Source organism: Pollachius pollachius, assembly GCF_949987615.1.
Source record: "Pollachius pollachius genome assembly, chromosome: 14".
Lineage (NCBI taxonomy): Eukaryota > Metazoa > Chordata > Actinopteri > Gadiformes > Gadidae > Pollachius > Pollachius pollachius.
The window spans coordinates 9,295,743-9,311,800 of NC_136947.1; the positions used below are offsets into that span (position 1 = coordinate 9,295,743).

Sequence of the window (16,058 nt, forward strand, 5' to 3'; positions counted from 1 at the left end):
GTGCGTGCATGGCGGGGGATATGGTCACATAACTGGCTCCAGGAAGTAGAGGCCGTCTAGGGCTGAGGAGGATGTCCGATCGATCATTAGCCTCCTTACACAGTGTGGTCGGCTGCTGAGGCCGTCTGCTCTCTGGTCGTATTTATAGGACTCCACATTAATACTGCATCACCAACGGAGACATCGGAGATTCTTCAATGTCTGCCTTCTAGAACCTTCTACAACTAGGGATTTGCTCAAAGAATTGTGATGGAAATGCACTCTAGTTCATATCATGTACAATAGTTTTACATCAATATTTACATCATTTATATGATATATCATCATGAAATGTATGTCATGTATTAAATATATCGTAATGTATATATTATATCATAATATAACATATATTAATACATTATGTGCATTTAATATATCATAATGTTGTTGTTATAATATATTAGTATGTATATCATACATCTTGATACATAATATATATTTTTTATATTGTATATGATATATTATATTATTATCTAGTTAATGTATCATAATATAATGTATATATTATATAATCTAGATAGTGTATAAATTGTATAATCTAGATATTGAATGATAATATAATGTATATATTTAATAATCGAGATAGTGTATGATAATATAATGTATGTATAATATAATCTAGATAGTGTATAATAATGTATACATTAACGTAGAGCAGACCCTGGAGCAGCGAGCTACAGGTGAATCTGATTGTGTGTGTGTAGCTCCGCCCTTCCTGACCATAGCTCCGCCCCTCCGGACCATAGCTCCGCCCCTCCGGACCATAGTCACGCTGCTCTGGACATGCATGACACAGAGTGATGCATGATGGGAATTTATGCAGTGCTAACACACAGCCGCCAAGCAGAAGGGCCGGGGTGCAGTTTAACCAGCACCAGTCTAACCAGTAGCAGTCTGACCAGCACCAGTCTGACCAGTCTGGCCAGCACCAGTCTGACCAGCACCAGTCTGACCAGTCTAACCAGTAGCAGTCTGACCAGCACCAGTCTGACCAGCACCAGTCTGACCAGTCTGACCAGCACTAGTCTGACCAGTCTGACCAGCACTAGTCTGACCAGCACCAGTCTGACTAGTCGGACCAGCACTAGTCTGACCAGCACCAGTCTGACCAGTCTGACCAGCACCAATCCTGACCAGCCTTACCAGCACCAGTCTGACCAGTCTGATCAGTACCAGTCTGACCAGCACTAGTCACACACACACACACACACACACACACACACACACACACACAAAATTAGATAAGACTGAGGGTTGGGTGTCGGTTTATTCTGTGAACTTCTTAAAAGGACACCAGATGAAACCGGTTTGAACCCGAGACGAAGCACCCAGAGCTCTGATGGATCTGCATCTCTCTGGCGCCGTTTAATGGAGAGATGGAGCGCTCGCCATGACCGTGCTCACACTCAGAGGGCGACCATATTCAGAGAACTACCATGGGAATCTGATTACTATAGTCAGATTAAAGATATGGTAATCTGATTGCTATAGTAGTAATCTGATTACTATATTCAGAGAACTACCATGGGAATCTGATTACTATAGTCAGATTAAAGATATGGTAATCTGATTTCTATAGTAGTAATCTGATTACTATAGTAGTAATCTGATTACTATAGTCAGGGAACTACCATGGGAATCGGATTACTATAGTCAGATTAAAGCTATGGTAATCTGATTGCTATAGTCAGGGAACTACCATGGGAATCGGATTGCTATAGTACTAATCAGATTTTTATAGTCAGTTTACTATGATGGTAATCAGATTACTATAGTGAGAATACTACTAGGGTAATCTGATTACTAAAGCAATAATCTGATTACTATAGTCAGAGAACTACCATGGTAATCTGATTACTCTAGTAATCAGATTACTGATTACTATAGTCAGTTTACTACGATGGTAATCAGTTAAGCAGTAATCAGAGTACTGTGGTCGTAGTCAGAGAACTGTGGTAGTAATAAGAGTAGTAGTAGAAATAATGTTCCAGTGTGGCACTATTGTAAATGTAAGCAGACTTTCTTATTTGCTACCTGGCGTAGCTTCTTTAACTAAATGTTTTGTTCTTACATTTTAGTTTGAACAAAACATGAGACGCAACAAGAATACACTTAATTAAAAACACATTCAAATAACGAAACCAAAAAAACAGGACAGAGGTGTTGTTCAGCAGATGGTCTATTCAATTAAACACACACAGCAACAACACGCTCACGCACGCAAACGTACACGCACACACACACTCTCTCACACTCAAACTCACAAACACGCACACTCTCACACTCACTCGCACACTTACGCACACACTCTCTCACACTCAAACTCACAAACACACACACTCTCTCACACTCAGACACACGCACACTCTCGCACGCACACACACCCACACGCAGACACATACACCATCAAAATACATGCAAAGATAAAGTTTGAGTAAGGCATTCAGAACACATGATGCACATCCAGAGGAGGGGATTCTGTCTTTGGAGAGTTCTAGATCATCATGAGTTTCATTACCTCCTCCTTATCTCATTAGGAATTCAATTTCAGGGAAGGAGAGTTGTGCTTTGAAGACACCTGCACCCAAATGAAACCTCCCGTCTGAATATGAATCTGGCAAAATGATGGACGAATACAAATGATGACTGGAACGGTGGAGAGCCGGGGAGATGTGTGTGTGTGTGTGTGTGTTTGTGTGTGTGTGTGTGTATGTGTGTTCTAAGTTAAAGAGAGAGATTGTAGAACCAGCGAGACTGAGGGCGGTAGAGAGAGAGGGAGGGAGAGAGAGAGAGAGAGGGGGAGGTCTTTTCATACTCGATGAAAGGGAGAACAGCAGGAGATTCTTCTCAGGGAATCTCACTTATGTTTTATTTAGATATGAATTAATGTGGAAGAATGAAAGAACAAGAGCCGAATAAGTCCTGAAATAAATAACATAATATCTACAACCATCACCAGCAGCCATCTTTGAATCCTCTTTTTGTCAGTGTGCCTTTTCTTCTTGTGGCTCGCTGTCTATGAGGGCAGGATGCAGGTTCTGGTAGCATGTGCAGGTTATGGTAGCGTGTGCGTGTGCAGGTTGAGGTTTCGTGTGGGTGTTCAGGTTGTGGTAGCGTGTGCAAGTTATGGTAACGTGTGCGTGTGCAGGTTGCGGTTTCCTGTGCGTGTTCAAGTTATGGTAGTGTTAGCTTGTGCAGGTTGTGGTAGCGTGTGCAGAATGCAGGTTGCGTTGTTTTCTGGGATCCCTCTGACCTCCTGTCCTTCCGTCTCCACAGACTACGAGGGCTCCAGCGTGGACGGAGGAAAGAAGTTCACCAAGTGCGGGACGTGTAAATACGGCGCCGAGTGCGACGTTGACTCCGAGGACGTCTGGTGAGTTCAGCTCCACCTTCACAGCGTTTAGTTCACATTCTCACAACCAATCAGCACTCTGGCATTGGAGCAACCTATTCGAACATGATCGTCACCACAAGTCTAAAAGTACTCCTTGCTTATAAATGTATCATAAAGAAACTAGTTTTTTTATCCATCATTCTATATTTAGTTACACATTAATATGAACATCTGAAAGTAGGTTTTATGTATCCAACATCACTTTGACTCCGCCCTTCTCTATACCTTACACCGCCCCTCCAGTTGTATATGTAACACTGTCTAACCCCGCCCCTCCAGGTGTATACTTAACACCGTCTGACCCCGTCCTTCCAGGTCTAGATGTAACCCCGCCCCTCCTGGTGTATTGGTAACAAACATCTAACCCTGCCCCTCCAGGTGTATTTGTAACACTGTCTAACCCCACCCCTCCAGGTGTATATGTAACATCGACTGCAGCGGCCACAACGAGAACCCAGTGTGCGGAACGGACGGGAACTCATACAACAATCCGTGTCTGGTGCGCGAGGCGTCCTGCATGAAGCAGGAGCAGATTGACGTCAAGCACCTGGGGAGATGTCCAGGTGAGCCCGCTGGCTACCTAGCCTGTTAGCTACCTAGCCTGCTAGCTAGCTTGCTAGCTAGCATAGCAGGGAGTCGCTGTGCTGTGGCCGAACGTTCGAGGCCTACGACAGTTGAAAACAGTATGTGTGACGGGGGGAAACATTGAGGAGATGTTAGTAAAATGGTGAGTTTGACATGAGAATGACAGTGAGTTTGACAGTAGTAAAATAGTGAGAAAGCAGTGTTGGACAGTCGTAAAATAGTAAGTTTCACAGTGAGAAAGCTGTGTTTGAAACTAGTAAAATAGTGAGTTTCACGGTGAGGAAGCAGTGTTTGACAGTAGTAAAATAGTGAGTTGACATTGAGAAAGCAGTGTTTGACAGTAGTAAAATAGTGAGTTGACATTGAGAAAGCAGTGTTTGACAGTGGTGAAAGTAGGTGATCTTCTACAGTAAACTTGATGAGTGGAAGGCTTTGTTTCGCTAAATAGAGTTAATTCAGATAAGTAGTAATGAGCGTTTAAACTGGAAGGTGTGGTTCTAGAATCTAGTCCATGGCTCCAGCCTCTGGGGGAGAGGGAAACTGGATGGGTTTCCAGCGGCCAGGTAGCGAGGTTCAGGGCAGGTTAATGAGCTAATTAGCGGACGGTGGGGGCCAACGACTCAACCTTCCCCTGTAGCGCTGTTAGCACTCAGCGGCGCGTCTGACCGATGGCTCCTCATGTCTTCATTCCAATCTACTGAAAACCAAAGGCTGGAGGGGAGCCGGTTAGATGAGCACACACTGCAGGGCCCCTATCTCCAGCGCTGCCCGTCCAGACAGAATGTAGTGTTTACTATTCAGTCGTTTAGCAGAACGGGGGCGACCTGCTCCTGAATTCAGGTGCATGTCTTTAAGGTGAGGCTAGGGCTTAGACATCTGGCTCATGGATGTGTATTAATGTTCAGGATTTGTTGTAATGACATTTGAAACAAATAGCTAAAATACATTGATACCATGACTGTGTAATCACTCAATGTTATTAGTGTAATGGAATTACAACAAAAAAAAATCCCGAAAGAAAAAGACAAAATAATGAATGTTCCTGGCGCCCTTCTTGTCATTCAGCCTGTGTTTTTCATACAGTACAAAGGCCCAGCAGAGCAGTGCGTCCAGCTAAATTAGCCTGTCTGTGCGCCGCGCTAGTGATTAGCTCGAAGCATTAGGCGCCGGCGCGACCAATTAATTATCCTAATGGCTGGGTGTTACCGTGGGAACCTAGGAGATGGGGCCCGCGGGGGAAACTCGTTTTATTGGAAATGAAATGGTCAAGTGCCAGCCGTGACCTTGTTTCTTTTGACGCGACACATATTTTACGCATGTCATTACATCTTTACATATTTCATTACATACATGACATATTTCCACCGCCGTCGTTCTTTATTGACATACATGAAACCGAAATGAAGCCAGCGTAGTTGAATTACGCTGACCTGACTGCAACTGTGATTCATATCGAAATCATTTCAAAGCTTTACTTTGAAGTGCCTCATATATTAAGGAACTCCATCTGTCCTTTACTGGCAATCGGACGCAAAATAAAATCCCCATCCACGCCTAACATCATGAAGAAGATACAATATAAAGCATCCATTACTGTAAACTAGAACTCCACTCCCAAAATCATGGAGAAGATACAATAGAAAGCATCCATTACTGTAAACTAGAACTCCACTCTTAACATCATGGAGAAGATACAATAGAAAGCATCCACGACTTGAAACTAGAACTCCACTTTTAAAATCCTGTAGAAGATACAGCAGAAAGCCTTCCATACTGTAAACTAGAACTCTAGTCTTTAAATCATGGAGAAGATACAGTAAAAAGCCTTCCATACTGTAAACTATAACTCCACTCTTAACATCATAGAGAAGATACAGTAGAAAGCCTTCCATACTGTAAACTAGAACCCCACTCAACATCATGGAGAATTCCTCCATTACTGGAAACTACTGCTTACTACTAAATGACTGAAAAAATAAGATTGTGTCCGTGTCAAAGCACTCCACAGATTAGATAACTATATAATAATGAAACAATCCGGTGGTATTTGGATAATTAAATAATGAGTTGATTGTGTGAGGAGCTGAGAAGGTCTCCACAAGGTCAGGGTAATAACGTGATCCACCAGCTGCAGCCGGTCGGAGCTTGGAGGTGACAGCACCAATTAGTTTTTGAATCGTAGGATTTATCTCCTCAGTGTTATTTATTGTGTTCATCTTCCTCAGCCTCCGTTGTCCCCCAAGGTCACAGAACGGCTGCTTCTGCTTCACCTTGCCGGCCCACCCATGTCCTCATAAACCACCGGCCGGAAGGTTTATTACTCTGGTCCAGGCAGGCCAGAGGTCACGCAGGTCACTGTCTTCTCCTGCCCAGTCATCAGGGTCAAATGCTTCCGGAGTTCCTCAAGCGTGTGTTCTTCGATTGCATGTGTTGTTGTGCGCTTTGTGCGTTAAAGGACAGGAGGTTGAGGAGATGCAGAGGGTTGAAGAGGAGAGTGGTGGGAATCAACCCAGGTCCTTTATAAGATACTGGGTCCCAAACATTTAAGATGAGACACTGTGTCTATTTTCATTACACCTCTTGATTTTATATTTTAAAAAGATTATTGTAAGAAAGTTCAACTTCACCAATTTCGGCAAGTTACAAAATCTTGGAGGTGCAATACGGGGTGAAAAATACATTTTTGGGATTTGGGTCATTGTGTTCTTACAACCTCGCCAAAACTCTCCTCCACAAAAACAAGAAGAATCTTTAAGCTTGTCTTCATTCGGTTCTGCGGAAGACTCTGGAAGCCAAGCCAAAGACTGTGGTGAGTTTTGGCTTGTAGAAGGTCCTAGAAGGTCCTAGAAGCTGCTCCGCTCCGACCAGCCAAGGTGCCGTTGCTGGGGTGAGCTGAGGGCCCAAGAATAACTAAAGTTCAGTTAACCAACACAGTGTGGAGCCCGCTCGGTTCAGAACCCCTGAAAGAGCTTCTCATTGTGGTTCCTCCGCACCGCCGCGGTCCATTCTATGGATTTCCTGTCAGCTGTGCTGAGGCTACGTGGAGCCGCGGCGTGTGATTGGCTATGAGGGAGGAGGGTGGATTAGGATGTTGTTCAGTGGAGGCCTGTGGCGGGGAGCACCTGTCCATCACCCGTGGCACCTCAGGGGGGCTGGCTTCACAACTCGAGCAGCAGGCTTCACCCCGGGCCTGCTGCTAGGGCTGGGCGTTGGCAGGTCTTTTCATCACGTTGAGGAGGGAGAATCACTTGTATAACACTGAAACGTGTTCATCTAACATCACTATAAGGTGCATAACGCAGACATGAAACAACAGGACAATTTCAAACATGCTTTGGTGTTAATGTCTAATGTCTACAGATTGTATGTTTTGTGTCAACAAAATATACCATAAACCGCTCATTACTGTATCATAACTCATATTGGTCAAGTTTGGACATTATGCCCTTTTGTGTTCTCTGAATGATCTTGAATGATCTGTTCCCTGCATGCACCAGGGTGTCACTGGCTTTGGTCGGAGAGACATGAGAAAAATGTTGACTTGAGCACTATACCCTGTTCACTAGAGCACTTAACCCTGAACGTTTAACCCTGATCACTAGGCTGCTAAACCCTGATCACTAGAGCACTTAACCCTGATCACTAGGCCGCTAAACCCTGATCACTAAAGCACTTAACCCTGATCACTAGAGCACTTAATCTTGATCACTAGAACACTTAACCCTGATCACTAGAGCACTAAACCCTGATCACTAGAACACTAAACCCTGACCTCTTAACACTGATCACTAGAGCACTAAACCCTGATCACTAGAGCACTTATCCCTGATCAGTAGAGCACTAAACCCTGATCACTAGAGCACTTAACCCTGATCACTAGAGCACTTAACCCTGATCACTAGAGCACTTAACCCTGATCAATAGAGCACTTAACCATGATCACTAGAGCACTGAACCCTGATCACTAGAGCACTAAACCCTGACCTCTTAACACTGATCACTAGAGCACTAAACCCTGATCACTAGAGCACTTATCCCTGATCACTAGAGCACTTAACCCTGATCACTAGAGCACTTAACCCTGATCAATAGAGCACTTAACCCTGATCACTAGAGCACTAAACCTTGATCACTAGAGCACTAAACCCTGACCTCTTAACACTGATCACTAGAGCATTAAACCCTGATCACTAGAGCACTAAACCCTGACCTCTTAACACTGATCACTAGAGCACCAAACCCTGATCACTAGAGCACTTATCCCTGATCACTAGAGCACTAAACCCTGATCATTAGAGCACTTAACCCTGATCATTAGAGCACTAAGCCCTGATCAGTAGAGCCCTAAACCCTGATCACTAGAGCATTAAACCCTGATCAATAGAGCACTTAACCCACCGCTCTGCCCTCCATGCGGGGCCTCGGTAAACAGCCTCTTTGCGTCGTCTGTCTGAAACCATCAGTTTGTCTCCGCGGGGGAGTGGAGCCCTCCAGGTATCAGCCCTATCAGAGCTCAAAGTGGAGCCTCAGCACTGAGGACACCATGCTGCCGATCACAACAGGGAGGCAGGGAGGGAGGGAGACGTGATGGGAGAGATGGGGAGATAGAAAGGGTTGCAGAGAGAGAGAGAGAGAGAGAGAGAGAAGACTCCACATGTCCATTAAAAATGGATGGGGTGTGTGTGTGTGTGTGTGTGTGTGTGTGGGTGTGTGTGTGCAGGTCCGCACCTTCATCTGACTGTGTTTAACATTCTGTGCAGCGTCTGCGATCACACTCGGCCCAGACACCGCTGCGAGGCTGAACACCATGTTGTAGAAACTATACTTCCTCATTGCTCCTCCACCCTCAATGCACCTCCACCCTCACACACATTCTCCCCCACCCATCCTTCTCCACCCTCACACCCCCGACCTCCACCCTCACACACCTCCACCCTCACACACCTCCACCTCCACCCTCACACACCTCCACCTCCACCCTCACACATCTCCACCCTCACACCCCCCACCTCCACCCTCACACACCTCCACCGCCACCTTCACACACCTCCACCTCCACCCTCACACACCTCCACCCTCACACACCTCCACCTCCACCCTCACATACCTCCACCCTCACACACCTCCACCCTCACACACCTCCACCTCCACCCTCACACACCTCCACCTCCACCCTCACACACCTCCACCCTCACACCCCCCACCTCCACCCTCACACACCTCCACCTTCACCTTCACACACCTCCACCTCCACCCTCACACACCTCCACCCTCACACACCTCTACCTCCACCCTCACATACCTCCACCCTCACACACCTCCACCCTCACACACCTCCACCTCCACCCTCACACACCTCCACCCTCACACACCTCCACCCTCACACACCTCCACCTCTAACCTCCCACACCTCCACCCTCACACACCTTCACCTCCACCCTCACACACCTCCACCCTCACACACCTCCACCGCTAACCTCCCACACCTCCACCCTCACACACCTCCACCCTCACACACACACCTCCACCCTCACACACACACCTCCACCCTCACACACATTCTCCTCCAGCCATCCTCCTCACCCTCACACACCTCCACCCTCACACACATTCTCCTCCAGCCATCCTCCTCCACCCTCACACACGTCCGCCTTCACACACCTCCAACTCCACCCTCACACACCTCCACCCCTCCTCCACCACCCTCACACCCATCCTCGTCCACCTTACACCTCCACCTCCACGCTCACATGCCTCCACCTCACACACATCCTCTACCCTCATACACCTCCAAACTCCACCTCCACACACCCCCACCTTCCTCCTAGAAGGTGTGAGGGGAAGATAAGCCCATGTTGTTGTGTCTTAGATATCGACTGACGCGCCATTTCTTTGCAGTATATTGAGTATTTTGAGTGTATTTTATTACCATTTATTAACATGAATTTATATGGTGTGCGTGTGTGTGTTTGTTTGTGTGTGTGCGTATGTGTGTGTTTTTCAGCCGATAAAGAGAAGATGGGGAAGAAGGATGGTGGTCAGTTTCATCCAGACCTTTTAGGTAAGAATGCAGTTCCACGTCTCTCTGGTCCAGCTGATCCTGTCCCTTACCACTTACCTTACCCCTTAACCTGTCACTTACCACAAACCTTTACCCCTCAACCTGTCCCTTACTGCTCACCTTAACCCTTAACCTGTGATTAAGGGTGATAGGTGGATCAGTCCATCACACATCTGGGGGGACATGCCCACATGTGATGTCCTAAACGGACCCAGTTTGCATGTCTTGTAATGGCCGCTTCACATCACATCCGGTAGTTAAACATAGAGGCGCTTCTTTAAAGTCCAGAACCCAGCTGAGGGACTGTAAGAGACTCCAATGTATATTGTATATGTTGTATAAGTCGTGCTGCACGCCCTGAGCTGTCGTGTCTCCGACGCGGCCGGTGTGATCCCACGTTCCTCGTCTCCGATGAAAGGCCCAGAGGCGGGGAGATGGCGAAGTGTCTGTTGGGAGGGGTTCTCTCTGGCCGGGGGCTGATAAGCTTGGTTTGGCTTCGGTCACGCTGCCTCCCGTCGCGGATCCTTCACATGTCGTCTGCGCTCTGATGGTACACCCGGTACGGAGGAGACAGGGCATTCTCCCACTCATCTCATACAGTACCTCATTTTGACTGAATACTGAATAATGTTTGATAATATGTTAATGTTTGGTAACCAAAACGAAGTGAATGGAGCAGTGGTTCTCAAACGTATTCTACTGGTGTACCCCCTCTAAGATTATATTATATATATTTTATAGCTGGGTAACATAAAATAAATAATGTATGTGCATTCTAATTGGAAGTGTCAACATGAACATTAAAAGGGTGAAAATACTCACAATTTGGTGAGAAACATGGGCCTGTGCTTCATGCAAATGTTGGTTGATTTCTCAAAAGAGGCACAACGCCAGGGAAGGGTCAGAGCATGTAGAGGTAAATCCCAGTAAAATATATTCTTCCTGATACTGACGACATTTTCGTGTTTCTTTATGCGGATTCTCCTTTCTCCTTGTTTTTTAGATTTACATTTCAACCACATCTCCATTTTCTCGATTTTCTATTGTCAAGCTTTCAGAATTGAAACTTGCTCAGTGTTTTTTTTACAATTTCTAAAATCGTCAGATCACCACTGCAGTACCCCTAAGGGTAGGCGTACCCCAATTTGAGAACCACTGGAACAGAGTATACTCCGGTTAAATGAGGCCCTTTGGACCCTCTTCCCTCTCAACATCGAGGGAGCGACGGTAGACACACGCACGCACATTTCCAACCTGAACACAGAGAAGTCTCTCCATCTCCGTCGAACATCAAACGGTGTTCTGAGGCGGCGGGTGAACCGTCCTCAGGGCTCCAAACGCCTTGGAGGCGCTCCTGATCGTTCCTCGGCATTCCGGAACGCCTTTCAAAGTGTTCCGAACGTTCCGCAGTGTCTGGGGAAATTGCTTCTCCGAGCTCCCTGGTCCCCTATCATCGGCCCGTTTTGCTGCTCTTCTAATACCCTTGAGTTTGAAGCCTTCTCCGAGCGATAGTCCCCCTTCTGATTGGCAGCACATCCAGCATGACGCCCAGTTAATCCCAACACACTGGGAGTCGTACCCGCCACAGCACATGGCTGCAATGAACCCCCGAGCACCAGAGAGGGGGGGACGGAGTTCGTTTTTAACGCAACCTTTTATCTTAAAACTGCAATTATGACAAATTCCAAGTGAAACGCACTTAAAGCTTAAAGTGTTTCTGATGAAACGGTGGACGTCCCCGCTGAGAACACTCACACTCACGGGGTGACGAGAGGCTGGGTATTAAAGAGTCTTCGTCTCCGCCTCTCCTCCTCCCCCCTCCCTCCCTCCATGCCTGCTCCCGGCTCCAGAGACCAAAGGTCTGGACCACGGCGAGGGCTTCTACGCTGGGATGCCCATCCCGTGTGCTGAGAGCTACGCCGGCTTCTGCGTCCACGGGAAGTGCGAGCTGAAGTACAACACGGCCCACTGCAGGTCAGGACCCCCTCACTCTATTTCTGACTGTCTCTCTCTCAGGTTCTCTCTGCCTGTCTCTCTCTCTCTCTGCCTCCCTGCCTGACTGTCTATCTCTCTTTCGGGCTCTCTCTGACCGAGTGTCTCTCTCTCTCGGCTTCTCTCTGCCTGACTGTCTCTCTTTCTTTTGGGCTCTCTCTGACCGAGTGTCTCTCTCTCTCTCGGCCTCTCTGCCTGACTGTGTCTCTCTCTCTGCCTCTCTGCCTGAGTGTCTCTCTCCCTTGGGCTCTCTGCCTGACAGTGTCTCTCTCTCAGTCTCTCTGCCTGACTGTGTTTCTCTCTCGGGCTCTCTGCCTGCCTCTCTCTGTTTTTGTATGAATGTGTGCGTCTGTCTTTCTGTCTGTCTGTGTGTTTGTGGTTTTGTGTTTGTGTGTGTGTGTGTGTGTGTGTGTGTACGTGTGTATGTGCCTGCGTGTCTTGTGTGTGTGTGTTATACAACATGTGGTGTGTGTCTCCCCAGGTGTGATGCTGGTTACCAGGGCTCCCAGTGCGACCAGCCCCAGGACTTCAACATCCTGTACGTGGTCCCCAGCGGCCAGAAGCTGCACTACGTCCTCATCGCCGCCATCATCGGGGCTGTGCAGATTGCCATCATCGTTGCCGTGGTGATGTGCATCACTAGGTCGGTTGCCGCCCTGCAACGTAGACAAACATACAACTGGAAGACTTGTTCTTTCTACACAATTTATTACCGCACGTTGCTTTATGTTATTACATGTATTACTACATGTATTAAGACATGTAACTACACGTATGTTTCATATAGTCATTTACTTTACATGTATTACCGCATGTTTCTTAATTTTATTACATGTATTACTACATGTATTGAGACATGTACTACATGTAAGGTATGAATCGCAATAAAACGATCTTCATTTGTTCAACGGAAGTGCAAACACTGTCGATCTCCAAGTCTAAAGCCCACAACAATCGTGTTCTGGACGACCAGAGCTGAACAACCAATCAATCATCTTCTTAACACTAGACTGGATACAGGAATTAACATTAGAAAACAACCGACCTAATTATACCCTGTAGAATGTCAGTTAAAGGATTGGATATCAGCTATGTGCTGCAGTGGTGTCACAGTAATGAGTCATTTGTTGGGGAACCATCAAACGATCGCTGCTCTCACCACCGCAGGCAGAACCAAACACTTTGGGTCGGGGGGAAGAATCCATTTACTCCCCGAGCGTAGTGCGGTGTAGACCACCTAGCTAACCTAGCGTACTTTAGCGCAGCGTAAACACCTTGGGGGCGCCACGGTAACACATTGGCTCCATCACAGATAGTAAACACACTGATAGTGTGGCTTCACTCTCCTGCTGCACTGATAGAGAGAGAGAGAGAGAGAGAGAGAAGAGAGAAGAGAGAGAGAGAGAGAGAGGTCCCTAACACAGCGCTATTAAACAGGACTGTGGTTTGAATCTGCGTCTTGGTGACTCAACACACGGCATCAATCCCAAATAACTGTCCATTAATACATGATCCATGATGCTGGGTCTGTTATCTGATGGTGAAATTCGGTGTGAATCTCTCTCTCTCTCTCTCTCTCTCTCTCTCTCTCTCTTCCCCCTTTTGGCTGCTTGCCAACAGTTACAATGAGAAAGCTGTTAGTGGAGAGCGCCCTCTCTGGGGAAAAATTAGGTTGACCTGTAAAATTGTCTCTTATGAATGGAGGATTTGTTTCATTGTTTCGAGTTGACTGTTGTCCAGGGTGGGGTTCCCCTCTTGTGTGTCCATACCAATAGTTTTTTGAGGGGTTAAGTGGTTTGGGGGTGAAGTCCAAACCAACTGAGAGTGTGCCTGTGAAGCTCTTTGAGAATTGAACATGTGTGATATATGTCTGTTCAAATCATCTTTTCAGTGGCTAGAAGAGGCTAGTAACATGTGAGCATATCATTAGCACCTTCTTTGAGCAATGTTATCAAACAGGGTTAGCAATGTGTTAGTTATATGTTTGTACTGTGTTAGAATTATGCTAGAACCATGGTAACATTGTGCTAGCATCATGTTAGCAGTGTTTCAAGACACTGTGCTAGCAATACGTTAACATTGTGTTAGCATTATGTGTTGTTGGCTTTACGTTAGCAATTGGACCCCATCAAAAGTTACGATGTGTAAGAAACTGACCCGGTGTTTTTCTCCATCTACAGGAAATGCCCGAAAAACAACCGAGGTCGTCGACAAAAACAAAACATGGGACATTTTCCTTCAGACACAAACTCCAGGATGGTATAGCCGTGTCTTTTGATACCTGCATTTTTCTTATGGCCTGAAGGAACCGTTTTTTAACGTCTAAAAATGTGCTGTTTCGGGAAAACACAGAAATAACGGAGGTGAATATTATTTTCCGGGGCCTTATTTTTCTCCCTTTGTATTCGACGTGTGGCGGTTGGGCTCGTGTCGAGGCACTACGAAACAAACCAAGGTTTTCGGCCATGACCGCAGACTGAGATGGAGGACCTGTTGTCACGAAACCATCTCATCTCATCTCACTTTAGTCTAAATCATCCTCCGTTTGGTTCCTGTGAATGAGGTACGAATACGATACCTTTTAGCTAACTGTACGTTTGGCTAACGTAGAGCGAAGCACAAAGTAAGACGTCAGCCCCTGGGAATGTATTATTTAGTGAACATAAGTATGCCTCTGCTTGCTCCTCTACCGTTTGACCGATAATGTGCAGCTGATCACCAAATGCATTTTCTTTTGTTTGATTTTGATTTGAGTTCTTCGTTCGCGGGGTTGAGAGCCATTGAGTCAAACGATGAGGTTTGATGTTTACACTTTATTTTTTGAGATGAAATTCCATATAAAAAATTCACTGTGTTCAAACCAGCTAATATTTCCTTACGTTAATATAATTTTCTTGTAAATTAGTTCTTACGTTCTTTTTTAAGTTGACGTTAAATATGACGAGGATGCTCATTTATTTTGTTGAAACCTAGTTCCTGTATAATCGCATGACTTGTGAAGATTTGTGTACCGTGGTGTGGTTTTAAACTTTTTAAAAAAGACACGCCGAAAAGCGTCAGGACCTTTTACGTTGTCGGCATGGAAACCAAGTTGGGAACGATGTTGGGATGCCGGAAAACGAGGGATGGGGGGCGGGGTTTGTCGATGTGTCAGAATAATGGAATGTGTAATGTTTCTACGTCGGTCTGGATATCTTCAGAGATGGAGGTTGGTTCTCTGACGAGGGCGGATGGTGTGGGATGAACTCGACTGATTGTAATGCTTCAAGGCATGTTTTTATCTCAGTGTTAACTGAGTTTAGAAGATTGTACAGAAAGGGATGTTCACGTTCTTTTCATTTCTAATAAGGATATAAGGGGAGGGGGCTAATGGTTGAGGGTGGGGTTAGAGTTTAGGGGTTGAATTAGGGCACCAGTGGTTGGAAAGGTAAAGGGAGTTAAATACCAATGTGAGGCTTTTGTGAGAGATGTTTTTTGTTTGTTTTTTGCGTTTTGTTCTGTGTTTTTGTCAGATCTCTTTACTATTCCCGCGAGACATTCCGAGCACAGTTTTCCCAGATACACACATAAACTACGACTAGCTAGCCAGCTAGCTAGTCATGCTAATGCTCTCTTATTAAGCTGGGTTGTAACATAAAAACTGAATTTCATATCTGTGACGTCTGCACCACCATGGTTATGCAGTCCATCACACGGTACTGTGTTACGACGACGGCCTGATCAATGTGGTCATTGAGTCACTTCATTTATAACGTCCATCCCTGTCTCCGGAGCAGTGGGCAGGGGAAGGTAATCAGCTAACGGCTGCTGAGGTGTCTAAAACATGACTGTGTGTGACCCCATGGCACTGTGCTTCTGGGGGATTTCCGTTTAAATGTCTTAAAACCGTCTGTCCTATTATTTATGTCTTTATCAGACACATGACGTGGAGGGGTGTTTACAGGAAGTCTGTTTTAACTGAGGAACTCTCAGGTCCTCGCGAGACAC

At 46.1% G+C, this 16,058-nt stretch overlaps 1 protein-coding gene across 1 annotated transcript in view; it reads left to right on the forward strand.

Moving 5' to 3' along the window:
• The window catches only part of tmeff1a (transmembrane protein with EGF-like and two follistatin-like domains 1a), a gene marked incomplete at both ends in the record, with an annotated part of 32,775 nt that extends 18,439 nt beyond the window's left edge, over positions 1-14,336 (forward strand). The window contains 6 exons of the mRNA XM_079750199.1: positions 3,316-3,412; positions 3,848-3,996; positions 10,023-10,079; positions 11,930-12,053; positions 12,553-12,714; positions 14,252-14,336. Coding sequence (XP_079606325.1) covers positions 3,316-3,412; positions 3,848-3,996; positions 10,023-10,079; positions 11,930-12,053; positions 12,553-12,714; positions 14,252-14,336 — 674 coding nt within the window. The remainder of the gene's footprint in view (positions 1-3,315; positions 3,413-3,847; positions 3,997-10,022; positions 10,080-11,929; positions 12,054-12,552; positions 12,715-14,251) is intronic.
• Positions 14,337-16,058: the final 1,722 nt, after the last annotated feature.